The sequence below is a fragment of the Saccostrea cucullata genome, unplaced genomic scaffold (genome assembly GCF_032062105.1).
Source record: "Saccostrea cucullata isolate Sc308-1 unplaced genomic scaffold, CSIRO_AGI_Scuc_v1 ctg81, whole genome shotgun sequence".
Classification (NCBI taxonomy): Eukaryota; Metazoa; Mollusca; class Bivalvia; order Ostreida; family Ostreidae; genus Saccostrea; species Saccostrea cuccullata.
Window position 1 is genome coordinate 378,865 of NW_026931903.1, and position 22,291 is coordinate 401,155.

The 22,291-nt window shown below is 33.3% G+C and overlaps 2 protein-coding genes and 1 non-coding gene across 3 annotated transcripts; 1 reads left to right on the plus strand and 2 right to left on the minus strand.

Annotated features, from left to right (window-relative positions):
* Positions 1-1,850: 1,850 nt before the first annotated feature.
* Positions 1,851-6,592, plus strand: LOC134233996 (serine-rich adhesin for platelets-like). The gene is made up of 6 exons (XM_062716059.1): positions 1,851-2,292; positions 3,614-4,024; positions 4,223-4,594; positions 4,910-5,818; positions 6,099-6,293; positions 6,483-6,592. The coding sequence occupies exons 1-6, from the start codon at positions 2,256-2,258 to the stop codon at positions 6,527-6,529; spliced, it is 1,971 nt and encodes a 656-aa protein (XP_062572043.1). The 5' UTR covers positions 1,851-2,255; the 3' UTR covers positions 6,530-6,592.
* Positions 6,593-8,517: 1,925 nt separating this feature from the next.
* On the minus strand, positions 8,518-21,720 carry LOC134233989 (ribosomal RNA processing protein 1 homolog A-like). Its single transcript, XM_062716048.1, has 12 exons — positions 21,558-21,720; positions 21,256-21,326; positions 20,549-20,692; positions 17,391-17,573; positions 16,729-16,793; positions 16,488-16,584; positions 15,696-15,779; positions 12,571-12,668; positions 11,912-12,096; positions 10,117-10,838; positions 9,835-9,913; positions 8,518-9,570 (listed from the first exon to the last, which is right to left on the minus strand). The coding sequence occupies exons 1-12, from the start codon at positions 21,685-21,687 to the stop codon at positions 9,233-9,235; spliced, it is 2,196 nt and encodes a 731-aa protein (XP_062572032.1). The 5' UTR covers positions 21,688-21,720; the 3' UTR covers positions 8,518-9,232.
* Positions 12,281-12,351, minus strand: LOC134234002 (small nucleolar RNA SNORD57). Its single transcript, XR_009985097.1, has one exon. It is a non-coding gene; the product is annotated as a small nucleolar RNA SNORD57 (small nucleolar RNA).
* Positions 21,721-22,291: the final 571 nt, after the last annotated feature.

Sequence of the window (22,291 nt, forward strand, 5' to 3'; positions counted from 1 at the left end):
TATATGCTCATTGTTAAAGAGAACTGATTTTATAAGAACAAGGCAGGAATATAATTATCAGATTATAAGGGGATATATACATAGCTTCATAGCTATTTCATCAAAAGTGATCAATAGAAAAGGAATGTGATATGTGCTATTGATTAGGCCATGACAAATAAATTCCTTGACTCTAATCCCCATCCAGCCTGACTATTTATAAATCTCAAATGATCCTGACCTTAATTTAAAGAAACAACCATTTCAATGAATATGGAATTTACTGGTCATAAGAAGTTCAAACATTTCTTTTGATTTTTCATATATATATTCCAATACAAGTTTGATTACTCAAAGCGGCTCCATCCTAACTTCAGGCCAGAGGATATGTATCTGTATTGATGTTACTTTTCATGGCTTTGTTGTACTTAGATTTTTTATACCCCCGCAAACGAAGTTTAGGGGGGTATATTGGAATCACCATGTCCGTCTGTCTGTAGACAAGATTTTGTCCGGACCATTTCTCAGAAACTGTTGGATGGATTTGTCTGAAAATTTATACACTTATTATTCACCATATGAAGGTGTGCACCTGGGATTTCCATCATGATTGGATGATTTTTCTGCATTTTACAGGCGTTTTTTTCTTTCTTATTTTGTGATTTTGTTTGGCTCATAACTAGAAAACTATTAGACTTACAATCATCAAACTTGGACAATTTATGCATCTTGGGTAGACGGTGTGTCACAACCTATTTCAAGGTCACTGTGACCTTTAATTTAAGTGATTTTTTTTAAAAAAGTAAGTCTTTAAAATTTTAAATTTCATAATCCTAAAAAATGTAAAGATATAGTTGTATCCTTATTAAAAAATGCTAAATTAAGTAAAAACTTATTTTTTATCATATACTTTATAGCAAATTCTATAACAAATGTTAATGATTTGAGAGGAATTCAGTTTGTCCCATGGGCATAATTATCAAGCACTGGTCAAGGAGAATTTTTGATAGCAGAAATGTGCATGTCAAATTAGAGAGAAATTAATGAGTTCATTGTTGGGAGTTAACTGGCAAGAGCATCTCTAGATTTAATCTTAATTTATCTCTTGGGAGTTGGGCAAAAAGAAATGGCCTTATAGTTGCTTGTGTTAATTAAGAGTTCTTGATGGCTGTAGTTCAGATAAAGATCTTTCAATTGGTGTAATGTAATTAAAACAAATTGATGTTTTAGTGTATGATTAAAACTGAATTAGTATTGTATAATATAATTAAAATTAATTATACATGTGGTCATTGAAAAAAAATTACATTTCAATTTTTATATATTTGCAACAAATTGCAGTCATGACTCTCACTTAGAATTTTATAGTCTAAAGAATAATTAATTTTTGATTTTTTTTTATTAGACTGTAGCATTTCCATTATTTCATAAAATATGCAATAAACAATTTAAAGCTGCAGATGGATATTTGTTAAGCTCTAACACAGCCAGTTTAGAATTATATGATGTATTATTTGTTTTAATTAATCCCTACACTGTAAGTCTCTTAGAGATGTATGTACAATATTTTAAACATGATAAGAAATGGAATTAGATCATTGAAATCTGTGTCAATCTGTTAATCAAGGTTACTTAATTTTCTTGCACCCTAACCAATTTATGATTATCGAACAATATTTGATGGGCGTATCATGCTGTGGCAAGGCACTTTATTAGACAATAGTGAATACCTCTTACTAGATCCATAAAATATTTCTGAATTGGCACCTACTCTGAAAAACCCAACGGGGGTATTTGTCCCTATTGGACAGTTCTAGTTCATACTTTCTCCATATTAAACTATTAAACATCCCTAGCTGTGGGTCATGATTTGAACAACTTGAATGTCACTACAAGCTTCTATACTAATTTTATTAATCATGGCTTGCTGTTCTTGAGAAGATTTTGGCCCTTTCGTACTCAAGGGAGTCAGATTTGACCAGAGTGGAATACAATTTTTCACTTTTTACAAAAATTTCAGCTTCTAAACCCGCTTATATTGGACTTCAAGAAATTGAAAGGCATCATCGAATGTTAGTCATTAAAGTTCTGGGTTGACAGCGGGTCATATTTGCTCCCATCTTAATTCACGGTGTCAAAGCGTTGTAATCGCTTTCCACACCCATTATTTTACAATTTATCTCAAGTACTGTTCATTCAAGGAGAGTAATAAAATATTTATATATACATTAGATAAAACAATAGTTAGTCAATTTTTCTTCATCCACATTGGAACAATGGATGTTCATATTTTCTTTGTTGTTTTATCCGTTGGTAAGATTTTTTGTATATCTTGGTATATTTACTTGTATTATAGTTGTATATATTATGCAAGGTTTGATCTCTTCTAAAGAATTATTACAAATTCATGCAAATTGAATTCAATTAAAGGTAGCATTAATTACATTTATTTTACGCTTAATAGTTGAAATGTTGCGTGCAACAATCCAAAAAACGAGTACAATATCGTGTAAATTGAATTCACCGGGTGGAGTTACTACAACTCAATTATTATATATTCAAGTTGTTCTTTCCAAATGAATAATTGCGAGCACCAATTAATTCAATTGCTTATAGTTTTTTATATTGGAGCAAATATATTTACATGCATTTCTATATATCATTAAAACCAACAAAGAAATATACTATTATGTAGCAAGAGCAACAGAGGGACACGATTCATGTATTCGATCCCTTTTCTGTTTCTTGTTTGAAGAACTGCAAACTTAAATTGGATGTAAGAATGCCGGAGCATTTTAAAGATTTTGTAGCATCAATATACATAGTTATTCGAAAAAAATATTTTTCCAATATAGTGTAAAAGATCAATTGGTTTCATATGTTTCGTATATTTTATCTCATTGGCGTCGGAAGCAAATTGAAAGAGGGGGGGGGGGTCTAAGTGAAGGAGAAAAAAATTCAAACCAAAAAAAAAAAAAAACTTGACAAGCCTATGTATCTTTATCGTAAATTGAGAAATGTGTAAAATTTAATGCGATTGTGTTTGATTTACAACACGAGGTACAATATATAGAGAATTAAAATCATGCAGACATGTTAATACCTATTTACAACCTTGGTGAAATACTCCAAGTATCATTGTGTATTGTTTACTGGGCTTATCAAAAATTATCAAGGTGATATCAACAGCCCTTGAAACGTTAAAGATCTGGGTGGAAAGTAAGCTCAAGGGTCATTTAAATGTATGAAATTTGATAAAAATATATCAAGATCAACAAAAGGTGAACAATTAAAAACAAGTGGAAGCTGTTCTTTTAGTACATTCGGCTGTAAAATTGATGTCTTATGGACACAAGTGCATTAGGCTATTGTCACTGTTAGGTTACCATGATTTAAATCAAAAAGTACTATAGAACGAGAGTCATTTGCACTCTTGGAAGAAGAATCAACATCCTATGTGGTATTTGTTGATACACATCTTTATTCATATTCTTACTACTCAAGCTTTCTAAATCTGAATTAAAATTTCACGTGGAATTTCCATTGAGTACTGAGTAGTCTTGATTTGAAACAATAGACTGTAAATACAGTAAAAATAAGTTGTTTTTTTTTTATCATGATAATTATTTTGCAGGGGCTCTTGGAGAAGTTCACATAAACGTAACAAATTCTATAAACCTTGGACAAGAAGACCTGACCGTTGCATGTCGGTACATCACAAACGACCCTGCAGTAACCGATGTTAACTCAATCCAGTTATATCGCAACACCTCCGGGCTGCTCGGCTCAGAAGAATCAAAGACAGTTTCTATAGTGTATGATCGTGGTTCCAACGCAGGCCTCATATCATGGCAAGATTCTGGAGTAGAAATCAGAGCCAACATTTCAGGCAACGTCGACTCCCTGTTGTCATCAATTCTTCTTTTACATATTCCCGCCAATCAAGTGCTATGCGAAGACGGCGCCACCTATCGGTGTGAGTTTTCAGTGACTAGATCAGGATCCCCTCTTGTTGAATTTAATGATGCGACCATCCTAACCAGAGGTTTGTCTTGCATTATTCTAGGTACACAAGAATAAAGACTTGTTAACAGTTAGCAAATCGATTGTGCTATTAATAGTATACTAGTATATACGGGTATAGTTAAGAAATTAAGTAATTTAAAAAAGAATGTATCAAATAAGAAGATCCGAAGCAACATTAGTCGTTCTATAAAACGAATCTTAACTTTGTACATTGCAGAGGGTCCCAAGGACATTTCGTTTTCAACATCGTCTTCTGAACAAGAACTTTTTTCGAACGCCACCTTCACTTTATACCCAGCAAACACCTCCGTTACTCTAATCTGCAATGTAACGGTCGGTTCGCAACCACTATCCATGCAGCTTTGTTTTAATAGTGATTCTGAACACAGTGAAACAGGATTTGTTCCATTAAATATGTCCAGTATTTCTGATTCGGGGATCATGGCAAATGGAGCATGTAATAATTTCAGAGAATTTCATTTCGAATACCACTTGGGAACAAACGTCACTGCTACCTTCCTCTGCTTAACTGGCCAAAACACGACATGTGCGAATGGAATTGTGGAAGGATCCTTCACAATATCATCTGGTACAAAGCTTTCATACTTTATTTTGAAATTAAGATCACCTTGTTCCACCATCCTTATTTTTACGATTTCATTAACAAATGTTACCGTACATTTAAATTAACTTGCGCAAGAAAAGTAAATAAAACGGTACAGCTGCGCATATACTACTGCCAAAACTGCGCACATATAAATTATATTTAGTTTATGTCTTCGTAATTAATTTATATGTTAAATTACTTTCTATAGTTGTCTATAATCTAATCTTTAGATCAGCAGAGTAAGCACGGTTCTACTCACATTTTATGAATGTCAATTTATTAGGATCCCTTTTACAGTAGAAACACATCAAACAACAACAAATAATCCTAGTAGTCCGGAGACGGAAACTTGGTTCACTGCTTCTGAACCCCAGAACGGGACATTGTTCACAACAGATGAACCAATTACAGAGACCAGTGAAGGCGTTACAGGAAACGATGTCTTGCTCACATCCATTGAAACTGATACTGAGAGCGAGTCCTGGGTCACGGCTACCCAACCTGATACAGAGAACGGGACCTGGTTCACAACTAACGAGGTCGATACAGAATCATGGACCAGCACGGAGTCGAACCCAGAGAACCACACCTTGTTCACAACCACTGAATTCAGACAAGAAAACGAGACATTATTATCATCCACCATTGTTTTATTTTCGACCAGTTCGGATATCGAAGATTTATTAACGACTGTAGAATCTAGCTCTGAAAATTATCAGAATGCTTCATTACCCACTGTCACACAACCGGATTCCACAAATGGCAGAACTACGGACAATGAAATGGTGTCCCAATCCACAGAACCAAACCTTCCTGATAATGGAGGATCAACCGAGGATGTCACGAGTCATGTTATGGCTACAGAGACTGTACACGCAATCACAGAGGATTTGTCAACAGACATCATGAATAACTCGACATCCATATCAGTTGTAACCGAGAATACATCACAACAGACAACATCAGAAAAAGAATTCACCAACTCTTCTCTAGCTCCCATTACAACAAATTCTTTTTCTACGCTTACAGACTTCAATTCCAATGAGGAAACATCAGAAGACACGACACTTGTATTCAGTACCATGGCTACAGAAACGAGTTCTATCGATTCCATTGGAGACATGACTTCGTCTTTGTACCACAGCAGTACAATTTCCAATAACACTGGTACTACCAGAAGTAGCATCATAAGTTCTTCCCAGGAAGGTAACCTCAAAGACGTCAAATATAGAGCTCTATAAATAGCATTTAGTACCCGTGATAGCGCTTATTGTAGCTAGCCAACAAATACATTGCTTTTCGCGATTATACATTTATGAATAGCGCGTATAGCGGTCGCTGCAATCTGTACTATAACGCTTTAGTTAAGTTATAGAGCAAGATTCTGCATAACTTTTTGCGTCGATGATAATTGTGTGAATGAAATAACATATCGACTATGTTTTTCGTTTCTCATTTCTTATCTCCTCAACTTAATACATTTTAGATTCAACAAGTTCAACGCTTTTAACGACATCTTCTGATTCACCAAACACACCGTCTTCCACAACAATAGGTGCTCCCCTCACTTCTACAACAGGTACTCCCTTCACTACAACAACCCGCGCCCCTGTTACTTCCACGCCCGGCAGAGAGACCACTACAGGTGCAAGTTTCCAGAAAGCTCGCTCTTCCGTTCTAAGTAAGAATATAATTCTTATCGAAGAAAAATACTTCTAATCCATTTTGTTTGTTTGGTTTTCTTTTGTTTCGAATCAACATTTGACATGTTTGATATTTCAAGAATTTGGATGCAAGTCTGTTAAAACAGATGTAAGAATTTCTTTCGCTGTTCATGTTTCATCTTAAGTTTTTATTTCTTATTTTACAGATTCCAACGCCTATTTGCTCGTGATTGTTTGTATTTTACTAGCTTAGTATACACTGCATCAGATGTATGCTGCGAGTTACTTGTACGAGGTCCCCAAGTCTAAACGATCAACCTGTCCTCATTTACACTGTCACAGACAGTCAACTGTAGAGTGTTTTTTATGATTGTCAAAATAAACTCATTAAAAGAAAAAAGAAAACGGAAAGGAAAAAATCTCTCCTATTAATACTGTAATCGAAGATTTAGGGATAGATAACGTTTCCCCTGTTCGTGCGTTTGTCTGTTTTTCTGCAGAACTTGAATCTTGGCCATAACTTCAGATTGGATAGAGCGATGACTTTTATGTTATACATGTGTACAAGACCTTTCTTTGGTTACCAACATATATTTCACCTCTTGACATTGGAGTTTGACCAACAAATTTACTAAAGTTTGACCTTGGCCGTAACTTTTGAACAAATGGCACTAGGCCTATTAGTACAATTCTCAGTTAATCTTGCACTTTTAGTAAGGTGTGGCATTGTCGACATTACATATTTAGCTTCTGAATTTACACAGCTTTCATACACTGTTGAAATGTACATGGGATAAAAATGTCAACGAGTGTAGAAAATAGCCAATAAAAAGGTCTCTTTCGGCAAAGAGGTTGGGCTTAAGTGTCTCATCGTTGTCAACAACAATTTTAAGTTTTTGACGTTATTAATTTCTTAACCAATGAGAATCTATTCGCCATTTGACAGACGCTGATTAAGTAGCGCCGAGAATGCCGGCCACGCCTTACTGAAAGTCCAAGGTTAACTGAGAATTGTACTATACTTCTAAATCGTCGTGTATACCCCGATATTAATTGTGACTTTTTCTTAGGAATAAATATTTTTGACTTTGACCTTAAAGTTTGACCCCCTTTAAAAAATATCTTTTGAGTGGCTTGTGCTTTCATATTTCACAGTTATATTTATTAGGACATTCCCTTTCTTTTTATTTCTAGAGCTTAACTTGGAGTTTGACTTTCAATAGAGAAATTATATCCTTTGCCGTAACCTGCCATACGAGTGTTTCACAACACATTTTGTTTTTACTTTTAGAAAATGTATACAATGTAGTAGTGCAAAACTTTTGAGTTGTATATTGTAACCCTTTCTTGTACTATTTTACATTCAGCATGTAATGTGTTAAATTTATAAAAAGTAAAATCACCAAAAATTCATAGATATGATTAATTATTTATTCGCAAGTGTAGCTAAAAGCATGAAAACTAAGTTTATCATTGATCTTTTGTGCATATTTTATCAATAAAATCTAATAAACGTTTCTTCATAATATTTTTTTTTATTTTAGTTTTTAATAAATATCGGATAAAAGTGTTTTGAAAACACGTCTATTCGCGGTTGCAGTCCTTTTTGAAGTTCAGCAACTTTTTGAAGTATTGTTTCAGTTATATTTTAAAGGTATTTGGGAAAAACGCACATGATTCGAACACTCTGTAAAGGTCAAGATAACGTACCAATACCTTCTCTATGACGTTTGTCAGCGTGGTTAATGAAAGAGTTTATTGAAGCACCCCCCCAACATTCGATTTTCCAATAACACATATGGATGGATTCAGACTACATTTTTAAAAAAAAAAATAGAGGTACTGTGAGCACTGCGCTCACTAAATGATACCCCTCCTGTCTCCCTCATGGGTATAATGGCAAAGTCGATGTTTAACTCTGAAAAACCCGAAATAAGGGTTAGATCAAAGAGTAAAATAGGAGGTGCACAATGGCATTATGTAATAAAGAATCTGTGAAATTATCAGTATATTTTATTCAGTGGTATAAGAAAAGTTGCGGACAAGAGATGGGTACCTCCTATTTATGAAAAAAGAAACTGTAGCTGAAAATCAAAATCCATTCTTGTTTTGAACACATGATGTCCCATTATGTTTCAGCTTTTCTGACCCAGTGGTTCTTGAAGAAGATTTTCTTGTTTTGAACACATGATGTCCCATTATGATATTGCATTGTTCACAAAGAAAATAACACACCATCCACTCATTAAATAAATCTTTTTTATTTTGTATGAAAGTATCAGATACCAATAATGAATTATTTATACATATAAATGTACAATGTAGCTGCCAGTGAAAGCAAAACTCCAAATATTAAATATTTCTCTGAAATTCTCTTCAGTGCCTTACTAAGTATTTATTTTCTTGATGATTTATTATGTCTGTTGAAAGGACGTGTATAGCATTATTTGTCAATATTAAACAAAAGTTCTACATAACAGTATCTATTTGAACAAAATATTGCGAACTTTTGCGGCTTACTCTTTTAGTACAATAAAACTTGTCTAATCTTTATCACACCATTGGTAAAAAGAAAATGGTTGGATTAGACAAAAGTTCAGACATTTTAAACATTTGAATTTATTGAGTAGTATCTAAAATTTACATCACATCAAGCAAACATTTTACAATAATTAACATTTGGATTAGAAAATCTTCACTGAATGTAAATTTGTGTAACAACAACAATGAATGCTTTTTAAAAGCCATAATATATGTAAGTGCTATAAAATATTAGATTAATTTTATTTTAATATGGAGAAAAAAATCAAGAATATTTGAAAATACGCTTTGACGGTAAAATGAAAATATTCATATATACAAATAATGCATATAATATTTCAAAGATGTCAGAAAACATATATGTCTCACTTGGCACTAACAACCATCTAATAAGAAAAAAAAATTAAAAACGGTCTCAGAAGAAGTCGTGAGCTTTAGCCCTAGGGGTAGACTTTTTCATACTTAACACGGGGGCTGCTTTCTTGGGTACAGGTGTCCCTGCATATTTCTGAGTACTTGCCGGCGTCCTCAGTTTTTTGGCACTAGATGGCGTTCTCTTGACGTTCCTCATTTTGTTGACGTGAGGCGTCTGCTGCCTGGTAGGTCTCTGGGTAGAGAAGTGCATCGTTCCATGAGGCGTTGCTACGGAAACATTGACATGGGACGCCCCCTCTGGTGTTTTAAGAATGCTCTGTTCTGGTTTCTTGTTCGGGTTGTAAGGTGCTGGGCTGAACTGAATACTTTTCTTAAAGTCTGGAAAAAAAGTACATGTATAAGCAAAGCGCAATCAAGAAAAAAGAAAAAAAACAAATGAAAATGCATTTTATCATATGCATGTTCAGTAAAACCTGTTTGAAGCTTAAACCTGTCAACAACTAAGTCTTTTTTTAAAGCAAATTACTAAATGGATAAAATGAATTATGGATATGACAAAGGACTATCTACTGTCCCTCATGATATCCTGTATAATTTATATTTCACTGAATAAAAAAATGTATAAACATGTAGTACACTCACCCACTGCTTTGTTTTTCTTCATGTCAAACGTAACTTTTCGTTTAGAAGTTTCACTTCCTTTCTCATTTTCCACCAGTTTCTGCAAAGGAGAAAAACAATTAAGAAAGATGACTTTAAAGCTGCAATAATTGGCTTCTTTTCTTTGTATAATACAAGATAATCATCTACTCTCTTAAGTTTCTATTTTTCTATTTACTGCTAATAATACACAGTGAGTTTGCTGTGAGATTCAGTTAAACAGGACATGTGTATCAGCATGTTATATAAACCCCTATGGTTTACCTTTGATGCCTTCCCTGGGTCTGTCTTTGGGGTGGCAATCCTGGCCACTGCTTTCCTCACATAGGCTGGAGGGGTTGGCACACTGGTTTCAAACTGAGCAAACTTCTTGACCTCCTGACCTTTTCCTTGTTTTTCAAACAGTCCCTTTAACTTGCCGGAGTACTTTTTATTCGGAACCCATATCTCCACCTCCTCTTCTACATCCTTTTTGTGAGCCACTTCCTGGTCGTGTATATGCTTTAGTTCTAGGGTGTCCAGTGGGACCTTTCTGTGACTCGATTGCTTACTTACACTAGCAATGTCTTTCTCTAATGTTGAACCACTGTCCTCCACATCAAAGGGAGGAGCTTCAAAATCTTTTTCTATGTTCTCAGCTAATTTTCGAGTCACTGCTCTCTTTGGTGTTACAGAAATCCCAGCTGGCTTCTGAGTTTCTGAACTTTTCACTGCTGCTTCTGTTTTTCTGCTTTTCACATTTACAACAGAAGGTTTTTCTACACCTTGACTTGAATCTGCTCGTTTCATCTTTTTCAAAGGCTCTGTAGATTCACTGTCCTTTTTCCGTTTACCCAGTAATTTGTCCTTTAATTTTGTGAGTCCTGTTTCTTTTTTCACTTTTTTTTGCCCTGTCCCTGGATTATCCTCAGTAACACTGTCTGTTTTGTTGATCTCTGTTGAACTATCCATTTTTCTTTTCTTCACAGTTGTGTCCTCTTCATTTGCTAGGATAAAAGACAACAGGTTGAAAACCACAACAGGAGAAGAATCTTAACCCTCCAACCCCAATATAAAAGTTTTATCCATTACATAGATTACATAGGCAATGGCCAATATTACTAATGAAACAAAATTAACTTAAGTATTCTGAATGTTTGATGCCTATACTGACATACATGTACACTGTACTATTTAGTGATGGGGAATCGGAAAAAAATCAGAATCGATTATCGGTAATAATCGGCTGGGCATAATCGATTAATAATCGATAATAATCGAAATTTTGAACTTTAATAAAATTAATATAGAAAAGTTGAAACTTATTCAGATTTCTGTCAGACTTTTACAAAAAAACAAAAACAAAAAACAAAAAAAAAAACATTTACTTACATAAAATATTCAAAAATGTTAATTGAAATTTCTTTTATAAAAAGTGGAAAATAATATTTTGTTTTCTTTAAACAATATAGGACTATTTAAGACTATTGAAACAGAATGGGAATTTATTTTATTTTTTTTTTATAAAGTCCATGCAATGGGTATTTTACTGATATTAGTCCCACCTTGTATTTAATACATGTATATTTTTCTTAAAATTAGTTTTAATTAGTTAAAATAATACAATTGCAAGTCTTAAAAGTAATTATCCAGAAGTTAGACTTGTATTTATGATAATAATTACGTTTAAAGATTGACTAGACTAATTAGTTTTCCTTTGTATAGTAAAACCTTGCAATATTAGCGTTTCCTGGTATTAGTCTAACCCCATATTTAATCATGGCGGTAAAAGTATCAACAAGACACGGAATCCTTCCATGTTTTCAACGTTCATCACTGCTTTTATGCTCTTCACTTGGATTTGGTAATAAAATTAAAGTATGACAATTTTATTTTTTGTTAACTAGTGATGTCGGCGACATTTATTTTATAATCGATTAGTAGCATCGAAGAGCTCTTAACGACCGACAATCGATTGTCGGTGACAATCGTTCCATCACTAGTACTATTTGTACCAAATTTCATTGACATTAGATGTGGATTCTACTGTGGTCAATAGTGACTGTACAATTACAAGTACCTTTCTCCTGGTTTTTCTTTCGTTTCCGATTCTTCCGTTTTCTTTTCTGTCTTTGGACCTCTGTTTCCATGGAGATAAGCTTATTGACAGACTTAGCGAACTCTTCTCGGTTGATGTAACCTTTCTCTAGGTCAGTGTAATCGTTTTCTTTGGTTGGCAGGACACCTTCATTCAAATCACGAAGCCTGAAATATCATAATAATTGTTGGATGTATGGCTATTTTAATAAAAGGACATACACTGTAATAAGTATTTGTATATCTCTAAATTAATAAATCTATGAATTGAGGACAATGTATATGTGTAGACTTTTCGTGTTCATAATTGAATTAAGATAAAGTTTCTCTAAATTTATTAGTTTTTGCAAGCCCGTCAGACTCATTAAATCAGTTGTTTTGCCTCCACAGAATGTCAAGCAATGTGATTTATCATCATACAGGCTTTGTGCATTTCTAGTAGTTTGTGTAATACTTTACTTAAATAAAGAGGCAATAGAATGTAAAATGAAATCATTACTAAAACACACAAACAGCAATTTAAAGCATTTGATCATTTCATTTTAATGACAAGTTTGGCAAACCTCACGTGAAATTTTAAACATATACATGTATTTATGTGATTGGTATCCATATTTAACAGCTCATCATATCTACACTTACTTTTTCACAACATTGTAAATCAAGGTTCTATGCCGACTTAAACACTCGGGTTTCTTTCCAAGTTCAAACAACCTGTCAGCTATTGCCCCATAGTCAAACTGAAAAAAAAGACAATAACATCAACCATAGTTAATAAGTCCTAGCACTTTAGAGACTTCATCTCTACAAAGACTATACCACATTTCCCATTTCAATGATGTCAGATGGTCTCTGCTCCATTTTATTTTAATATTATATGAAATGCCATGTAAGTATAAAATATTAAAAAAATACATGTGTACTGGATATGACAAAAAAGGAAAATGACATACATGAATAAAAATAATTAAATCCATTGAATATATTCATTTTAAAGAATTAAAAAACAATAATTTAACATCTACAGCTTGATATGAACTCTAAACATCCCTATGCCACAAACCGGGATTCTCCTATTGTTAAGTGTATGTTGAAATACATGCACAGTGTACCTAAGATTCTACAGGGAGAACTTTATAAAAATAAACAGAGATACAGAATGCCCTTCAGACTCATTAAATCAGTTGTCCCCTCCATGGATTGTCAGGTATTGTCACAGATCATCATACAGGGCATACTGATTACTTCAAAGATGTACATGTATATGTTCTTCCCTATCTTTGACTTATGATGTCTTCATTACAATTTTAATTGGAAGTTGCTATGAAAGTCATTTCCTAAAATAAAATCTACTTAATTATAATAAGTTTTTAACAATAACATCTTTTATTTGGAAACATTATGAATATCTCAAAAGAAAAATCATTAGACAGGCCTTTTTCCAATTTGAAATATTCAAAATAGGATGTTTATCAATAATGAGGTCTTTTTTTCCAGGGTGGGTGGGGGGGAGCATTATTTTTCACATAATGCAGATTTCAAGATAAGCTCTTCAGAAAGCAGAAAATATATTGATGTCTATTGTTAAAGGAAATGCATTGATTTCAAATAAAACCTTAGATATGGACTAAACACAGAAATTGGCTCCATTCCTGATGATAAATGTAGATAACAAGGAATGTTATTAATGACTGAATTATACAAAACGTGATGATGCTGAGGTCTACCAAAATACACTTATCCCAAAGTATACTCTTCAAAAAAAGAAACGCATAATAGGAACAATGCCCTGAAAATTTGTGATAGTTTTGTCATACCTTTTATTTTTGTATGGATACGATGTATCCGAGTGAAATGAATGATTTTTTAATGCAATTGTTAACTTTACAGTTATTCTACAAGTCTCACAGACAAAAAGACTTGATTTTGCAAAATTTCCACCAAAATTTTTATCTCAATTTTCATTTGTTGAATTCCGATGCAATTCCTTCAGGTACAAAGAGGCTATCAAAAGCGGGGGTTCTCGATATTTTGAATCTTGTTTTATGTGAGAAATGACGTTTCCTAAAAATGCTACATCTGAATGTTGCGTGACACAAAAAGGAAAATGGGCGACTGGAAGCAGGGGTACCGCAATCTACAATTGCAAGAGGTTTTAATGTTACACACAGACCATATCTAACCTATAAAACATAAACCATTAACATTGAACACCCAATGTTCGCAAAAAATATGGTAGACTACGTGTGACATCAGCAACACAGCGTCACTTCCGAGGATAATGCAAATTGCATGAATGTAATGCAAGGACGCCATCTAAAGCATTAGCTATCCCTGAACTGCACAGATCATCTCACAAGACCGTTTTCAGTTGACTACGAATTATTGCAAGAGGATTATTCATGCCATTTTTCGACCCCACAACACCCCAAATATCGACTTCAAAGATCTCAGATGAATAGAGTATGACCACAGCATCACTGTTGAACATTTTGGTGAACCTACTAGTCCAGAATGTTTATTTGAAAGCCTCTCACAAGTTTAAGAGTGCTAATGCTTTTTAATGAAGGTTAGATAGATAACTGCCTCTAGGACGTTAAAAAAAGTTGGTGGTGGTAGTGTAATGATATGGAAAATGGTATTATAAGAAAGTAAGATTGACTTGGTTCGAATTCAATGGACTTTGATGGAAAAAGGTACTCTAACCATGTTCTGCCTCCACATACCCATTCAATTTTGCAGTATCCTAGAGCCGTATTGCAATCTCACAATATACAGCCACATATGGCTCGTTTGATACACCTATTCTTGCAAAGAAACAACAACCTGTTTCAGTCACAGTCATCTAAATCGCTAGATTTAATTCAAATTAAGTAGCATTGGACAAAATGGATTGATATGATTTGCCAAAGACAATTGCATCCCCAGACTCTGCAACAGCTGACTAAAGTTCTACATTTGGAGTGGGAGAGTATACCTATACAGTTTTTATTACACACGTTTGCTTCCATTAGATGCCGTTTGTGGCTCTCATTTGTTTCTGCGGGGGGCATACCAGATATTGATCTTTAATGGTCTTAAACTGACTATAATTTTAAAATTGTTGAGTAATTATGACATTTAGATAGTATTCCTGTTGCTTACCACATTTCTGTTTTATCAATGCATCATTTTACTAAATAATCTTTATGTTCAATGTGTCACTAAAATTCTACGATACGTTTCTTTTTTTGAAGAGTATATACAACTCTGGGGTTAGTAAAGCACATCTCAATGTATAAAAAAACTGGATGATAAATAGCATAGCGAAAAATATACATCGTATTCATTATTTTTGAACAATTATGTAGATTCTAAAAATCAATGACACAAAAAGAAAGAAATGCCCAGCCCTTCAGACTCATTAAATCAGTAGTTTGCCTCCACAGTTTGTCAGGCTATGTAAGAGTTTTCATCATTTTGGGCTGGGATTTGATCAGAGACCTCCAGAGAGTTCATTGAATAAGAGTTCCTTCCGTTTTTTTTCCTCATATACATGCATGCTAAATAAAAAGATTTGTGTAAAGTACTTCTTTTTTCTGCATAGTATCAATTTATGCTATGTAAACTGTTAAAAATTTTCCAAAGAATTTTTTTCAATGGACCTTTACATACATGTAACTTAAAGGTATATAAAGAGAGTTTAAGAAATCTGCAGATTAAACAGAAATAGAGATTCTGCAGAATTATTCCCCGGTTGAAATAAGTATGTATAAGAAATGACTTACATCAAGTCTAAGAGGAGTGTCATCATCATCCTCATCATCAGAATTCTCAAGTTCTACTCCATTGTTGTTAGCCTCATCTTCTCTCTAGTGATAAAATGTTCTTGGTTAACAAACATGCAATTGCTGTAATGTTCAATATGAATATCAAAATTTTAATGCTTCTTAATGAAAGACTATTATTTATTATAATTCTATAGATAGACTTAAACAAGAGATGTTTCTGAAACACTTATGCCCCCCCCCCTCCAGACGTGCTTGTGAAGAAAATGAGTGGAAATTGCAAAAAATTAGAAATTTTCACAGAAACTGCAAATAATTTGAATTTTTCTAAGTCAAAGGGTCATTTTCTGTCAAAAAATACTCAATTGTACCCAAAACAGAACTTGGCCTAGACATTTTTATGATAAATCTGTATACCAAATTTCATTTCAGTATGTGCAACCTCAATATGTTTTTCATTCTTCGAAGAAGGGCATAATAATCAGGATTGACAATTTTCAGGGGGAATATTTAGATTTATACTTTTGAAAGTAGTTGTAGCATCTGGTAGAAAACATGTTAAAAAGTACACAAACGTCACAAAGAGAATGTTTACATGGACAAAACGTGTGTGTACACCTGAACTGCTTAAAACATACATAGAAATGTAAGTGAAAAATTAATCAGTACATATAGTATGCTTGCATGTTCATTATTGCCAGGCTAGGAAATGTTATGTCACTCAGGACTATCTATTGTACACTATGCCAATAACAATAGTTCATTCCTTCCAAACACAATAAGAACTGAAACCTGTAGCAGCCTCTCTGCTCTCTGTTTAGCATCATCAACAGTCTGTTGTATTATGGCATCAAAAATCCTGGATATTACTCGCTTTACCAGGGTTGTGCTGAAATTCATTTTTTTTTTTTTTAAAAATGAGAATCCATTCATCAAAAACTTTATAACAAAACTTTTACCTTGGAACACACTTAAAAGATTTAAACAGCAAATTATCAAACCTGAAATCCCACATATAAAGCAATCAACTTACTTTTTGGACTCAACTAAAAATGCAGAAAAGGGCTCTAAAAACTGGACCACTTGGCTTGGTGAAAGCTGAAAAGATAATGTAAGTATTTTGTATGAACTTTTATCACCTGATTATTTTAAAATATTGATCCATTTGTGTGAATACAAGATAATAATGCAAACTATTTTTACCATATAAAGATAAACCACTAGTTAAGATGTAAGCCTACATGCCACTTAGGGTAACAAGTACAGGCCTGGGGGCCATAAAACTCCGACGACCTCACTTTTGATCTCAGTCTCACTTTTTTTCAAAGGAATTAATAGTGGAAAAAGGAGAATGAGATCAAAAGTGAGCTCGTCTAAGTTTTATGGCCCCCAGGCCAGATCTATATGAAATTTGAAAATCAACCTGACTTTCACTATTTTTCATTAAGTTGCCTCTCTTTTAAAAAGGTGATCTGAATTTGAAGTTTTGCATCACCATCCAAGATGTTTTGTGTCATGTTGAACTGAAATTGGTTCAAAGTTTTGGTTTTTGAGAAGATGTAAAAAAAAAATGAAAAAGTTGACAGATGGACTATCAGCTGAACTACGTAAAGCTCCTTTGCATCTTTGGCTCAAGTGAATTATGAAATGAAAAGGACAACCCCTCTCCACATCTTATTATCAAAGAACTCTTACCACATCAGCCCCCGACTTCTGAAGCTCGTCCAGATAGATGTCAGTAATGTGGATTTTATAGCCATCATTTTCTGCCATCAGGACCTGGTCCTTCATAACTTGGCAAAACAAATCTATGTGATTCTTCTTCCACTTTGCCTTCTTCAGTAAGGCTAGGCCTTGGCCAAGCATCTCCCTGGTTAGCTAAAAACCACAGCAAACTAGAACTGTCCAGTAGGGACAAATACCCCCGCTGGGTTTTTCAGAGTAGGTGCCAATTCAGAAAAAATTTATGGATCTAGAAAGAGGTATTCACTATTGTCTAATAAAGTGCCTTGCCACAGCATGATACGCCCATCAAATATTGTTCTGATAATCATAAATTATTTTAGGGTGCGAGAAAATTAAGTAACCTTGATTAACAGATTGACACAGATTTCAATGATCTAATTTCCATTTCTTATCATGTTTAAAATATTGTACATACATCTCTAAGAGACTTACAGTGTAGGGATTAATTAAAACAAATAATACATCATATAATTCTAAACTGGCTGTGTTAGAGCTTAACAAATATCCATCTGCAGCTCTAAATTGTTTATTGCATATTTTATGAAATAATGGAAATGCTACAGTCTAATAAAAAAAAATCAAAAATTAATTATTCTTTAGACTATAAAATTCTAAGTGAGACATGACTGCAATTTGTTGCAAATATATAAAAATTGAAATGTAATATTTTTTCAATGACCACATGTATAATTAATTTTAATTATATTATACAATACTAATTCAGTTTTAATCATACACTAAAACATCAATTTGTTTTAATTACATTACACCAATTGAAAGATCTTTATCTGAACTACAGCCATCAAGAACTCTTAATTAACACAAGCAACTATAAGGCCATTTCTTTTTGCCCAACTCCAAAGAGATAAATTAAGATTAGATCTACAGATGCTCTTGGCAGTTAACTCCCGACAATGAACTCATCAGTTTCTCTCTAATTTGACATGCACATTTCTGCTATCAAAAATTCTCCTTGACCAGTGCTTGATAATTATGCCCATGGGACAAACTGAATTCCTCTCAAATCATTAACATTTGTTATAGAATTTGCTGTAAAGTATATGATAAAAAATAAGTTTTTACTTAATTTAGCATTTTTTAATAAGGATACATCTATATTTTTACATTTTTTAGGATTATGAAATTTAAAATTTTAAAAACTTAGCTTTAAAAAAAAAAATCACTTAAATTAAAGGTCACAGTGACCTTGAAATAGGTCGTGACACACCGTCTACCCAAGATGCATAAATTGTCCAAGTTTGATAATTGTAAGTCTAATAGTTTTCTAGTTATGAGCCAAACAAAATCACAAAATAAAAAAGAAAAAACGCCTGTAAAATGCAGAAAAATCATCCAATCATGATGAAAATCCCAGGTGCACACCTTCATATGGTGAAAATTAAGGCCAGAGTTATTTTATCTTTAGGTTTACGGATTTTTTCAACCAAAATGTCTATTGGGTGGCGACAAAATAAAAATAAAAATAATTTGAAACTTCTCTCAAACGGAACATCGATATCGCTGATTTTAAAAAACACGACCACCCGTCTTTTGAATTGGTAAAAATTAGAAACATTTCATGAAATTTGGAAAAATTATTGGTAGTAAATGAGAATCAAATAAAAGGAACTACAAATAATTTTACTGAAGGTTAACTTCAGATATTATTTGAAATCATTAAAGAAAATCTCTTTTAAATATTAAAGATGTTGATCATGGAATATTGGGAACATGCTTATTCATTTATCTAATTTTTTTTTTTTTACAAAAAAAACCCCAACTAATTTACTTTGATTTAGATTCATAATCTTGTAAACTATATTACATGTATATTAATTATCAATACGAAGTCACATATTATCTTTACTTCTTTTAGTAAATCCCTACAATGTTGCCTATTTCCTTTTATTAGCATGACCTTATATCTACCAATGGTGGTCAAAGTAAAATGTCAACAAGGCATGTATCTGGGACCTATAACCATGATAACAAGCTATTTGTTTGGTTATATCGATATTTTCTTTGTTTCATACACTTATCACAAAAAGTTTAGCATGTGTCTGGGTTTGGGGAATAAATTCAAGTTGAAAAAAAAAACGTACATAGTCTTTGTGTGCAATTTCTATAATTTTTGTCCAGTTTCAACATATTAATACTTTAATTACTTTTGAATTGGAAGAAAAATATTATCAATGAGAAAAAATAGCGAAGTTATGTCATTGAAACAGCTGATTTTTGGTGGTTATTTTTATTTCCATAAAAATCACAGAAGATTACGTTTTTAACAGGACTCTTTGGGGAAAAGAAATATTGCATCTCCCATAGTTTGCTCTTTTTTCATTCTCTGTGAAAAGTTTCTGGACATCGTGCTATCTTCAAGACATTTTGACTGCACTTCAAAATAAAGACTTGCTTGCCGCCATGTTTACACGTTTCTGTTTATATGGTCACTGAAACGTTTGAAAGAATGACAGGTTTTATTACATGTTTGGGACTCAGACGTATTATAAATATTAGAACCCTGATGATCAGGCATGAATTTTTCCGGAAAATTATCGAAAGTGGTGATAAAATCCATTATTTTTATTTTCCAGAACCTGAAAAAATCGGGTCGGCGGATCCGTAAACCGAAAGATATAAAAACTATGGCCTAAGTGTATAAATTTTCAGACAAATCCATCCAACAGTTTCTGAGAAACAGGACAAAATCTTTATACAGACAGAACAGACAGACAGACGGACATGGTGATTCCAGTAAATAGGCCCCCCTAAACTTCGTTTGCGGGGGTATAATAATCACAAAGTTTTCACAATTCTGATCATAAATACAACCTTCCTAAGCAAGAGACCCATAGACCAAAACCATCAACTTCTGTGGAATTATTTTAATTCATGTATATGTATGTCAATGTTTCACATTGTGAAATCTAAGACTTTCATGCAAAAAGAACTCTGTGTTAATCCAATCAGCCTCATTAAATCAGTATAAAACTGTCATGGAAGTTACAGTTTGTTTCTGTTTTATCATCACCTTGGACAAACACTACATCTATGGTTTATTTTCAACCTTTCCACATAAAAATCTCGATCAAATATGACTAAAATACCATCATAAATTTGTCCATTCTCCATCGATCTATGCCACTCCACTCTCGGGACTCAGTTTGGAAGAACACCCCTAGGAATACCAGAGAGATGTCCACCTTCCCAAACACGTGCAATAGCTTACCCATGTTGTCGGAAAGTTCCTCCTGAAACATGAGAAAGGAAATCTATCATTCACAATAAGTTTTTGATTAAAAATGATATTAGTTTATATAATAAGGATACATAATTAAACAGGTTGGGACCACTCGCCCAAATGGGATATAATAGGCCGTTTGGGATAGAATATCCCAAATGGGCTATAAATTTACAGTGCAAAAAATGAAAATTTTTATTTTGGATTTAAATATCATAAATCCGCATCAGGTCACTTAAAAAGGAATAAATTTTGGTTGACAAGTTTTTTTAGGGCCAAAGATTGATCCTGAAGTTCCTCAACTTCTTGGGGCCACCCGTAGGATTGCATAAAAACTTGCTTACCACAAGTTATTCAGATTTAGGTGCCCTGATGCGGATTTATGATACATGTATTTAAATCCAAAATAAAAATGTTCATTTTCTGCACTGTAAATTTATAGCCCATTAGGGATAGTCTATCCCAAAGGGCCTATTATATCCCATTTGGGCGAGTGGTCCCAACCTGTTAAATCTAATTCTAATTCTTGGGATAAAATTGAAATTCAAAGTTGCCATGAATAGCCACTCTGACCTGAATAAGTGGTTTGTCCTGCATCCACATACAGTAGTGTAAACCTTTCCATATTTTTAAGAAGTCTGCTTCTGGAAGGGAAAGAAAATGACAAAAATTTAAAAATTTTACACAATCTAATATGCGCAATGGCTTGTGCACATAAAGCTCATAGATATTATCAGTAAGATGAGTCTGTTTCGATAATAACATACAGTTTACTAGTTGTCTGCTACATTTTACAAAACAATTTACAAACACACGTGGTAAAATTATTCTTGCACGAATATCACAATTTCATTTTGTTTGAATGCTTTAATCACCCTTTCCGTCACTTGACCGAGATTGGAGCCACTTCTTTAATTTTTTAAAAGCACTGTCTCTTGTTCTCTTTTCATTGGCCGCAAGTTTTTGAGCAAAATGAACCTCTGCTGTTGGACAGGGTGCAGCCATTTTTCTAAAATCCCCGGATGCATTATTGGTTTCCCGAACCCGAGGTTTTTCTTGCATTTTAGACAAGAGTAAAATGGTTTGTTTTGTCGGATGGCAATTAAAATCAATCAGTATCATAACAAGTAATGATATTTATTGTTATTTATCTACTAACATCCAAAAGCCAAGTTTTTGTGTAAAAAATCATAGAATATAAACAGATAATTTTTTTTAATATAGATTTCTCATCGTCCACATAAAGGATAGGCGATACCGTAATTAATTATGATATCCTTCGGAGCACACTTGTATTGTATGCTGGGCACCCCTACTTATTTTAACCACAAGGAGGGGTGTCCCGTATACGAAACAAGTGCCTGTGCTTCGGAGATCAAGACTCCGACAAACTTTTGGAATTCCAATGGACACTATTTAAGCTCCTTTATTAGCTTACCTGTTGTTTTTTTTTATATTCCTTAAATATTATCTTTAAAACATATTTTAAAATAAAACAACAGAATTTATTCAAATACTCAGTTTTAGACGAGAATAAGAAAACTCTTGATGTGGTCTTCAACTCGACATTCAGAAATATCGACAACTTTTGAATTATCCCCATTCGTTT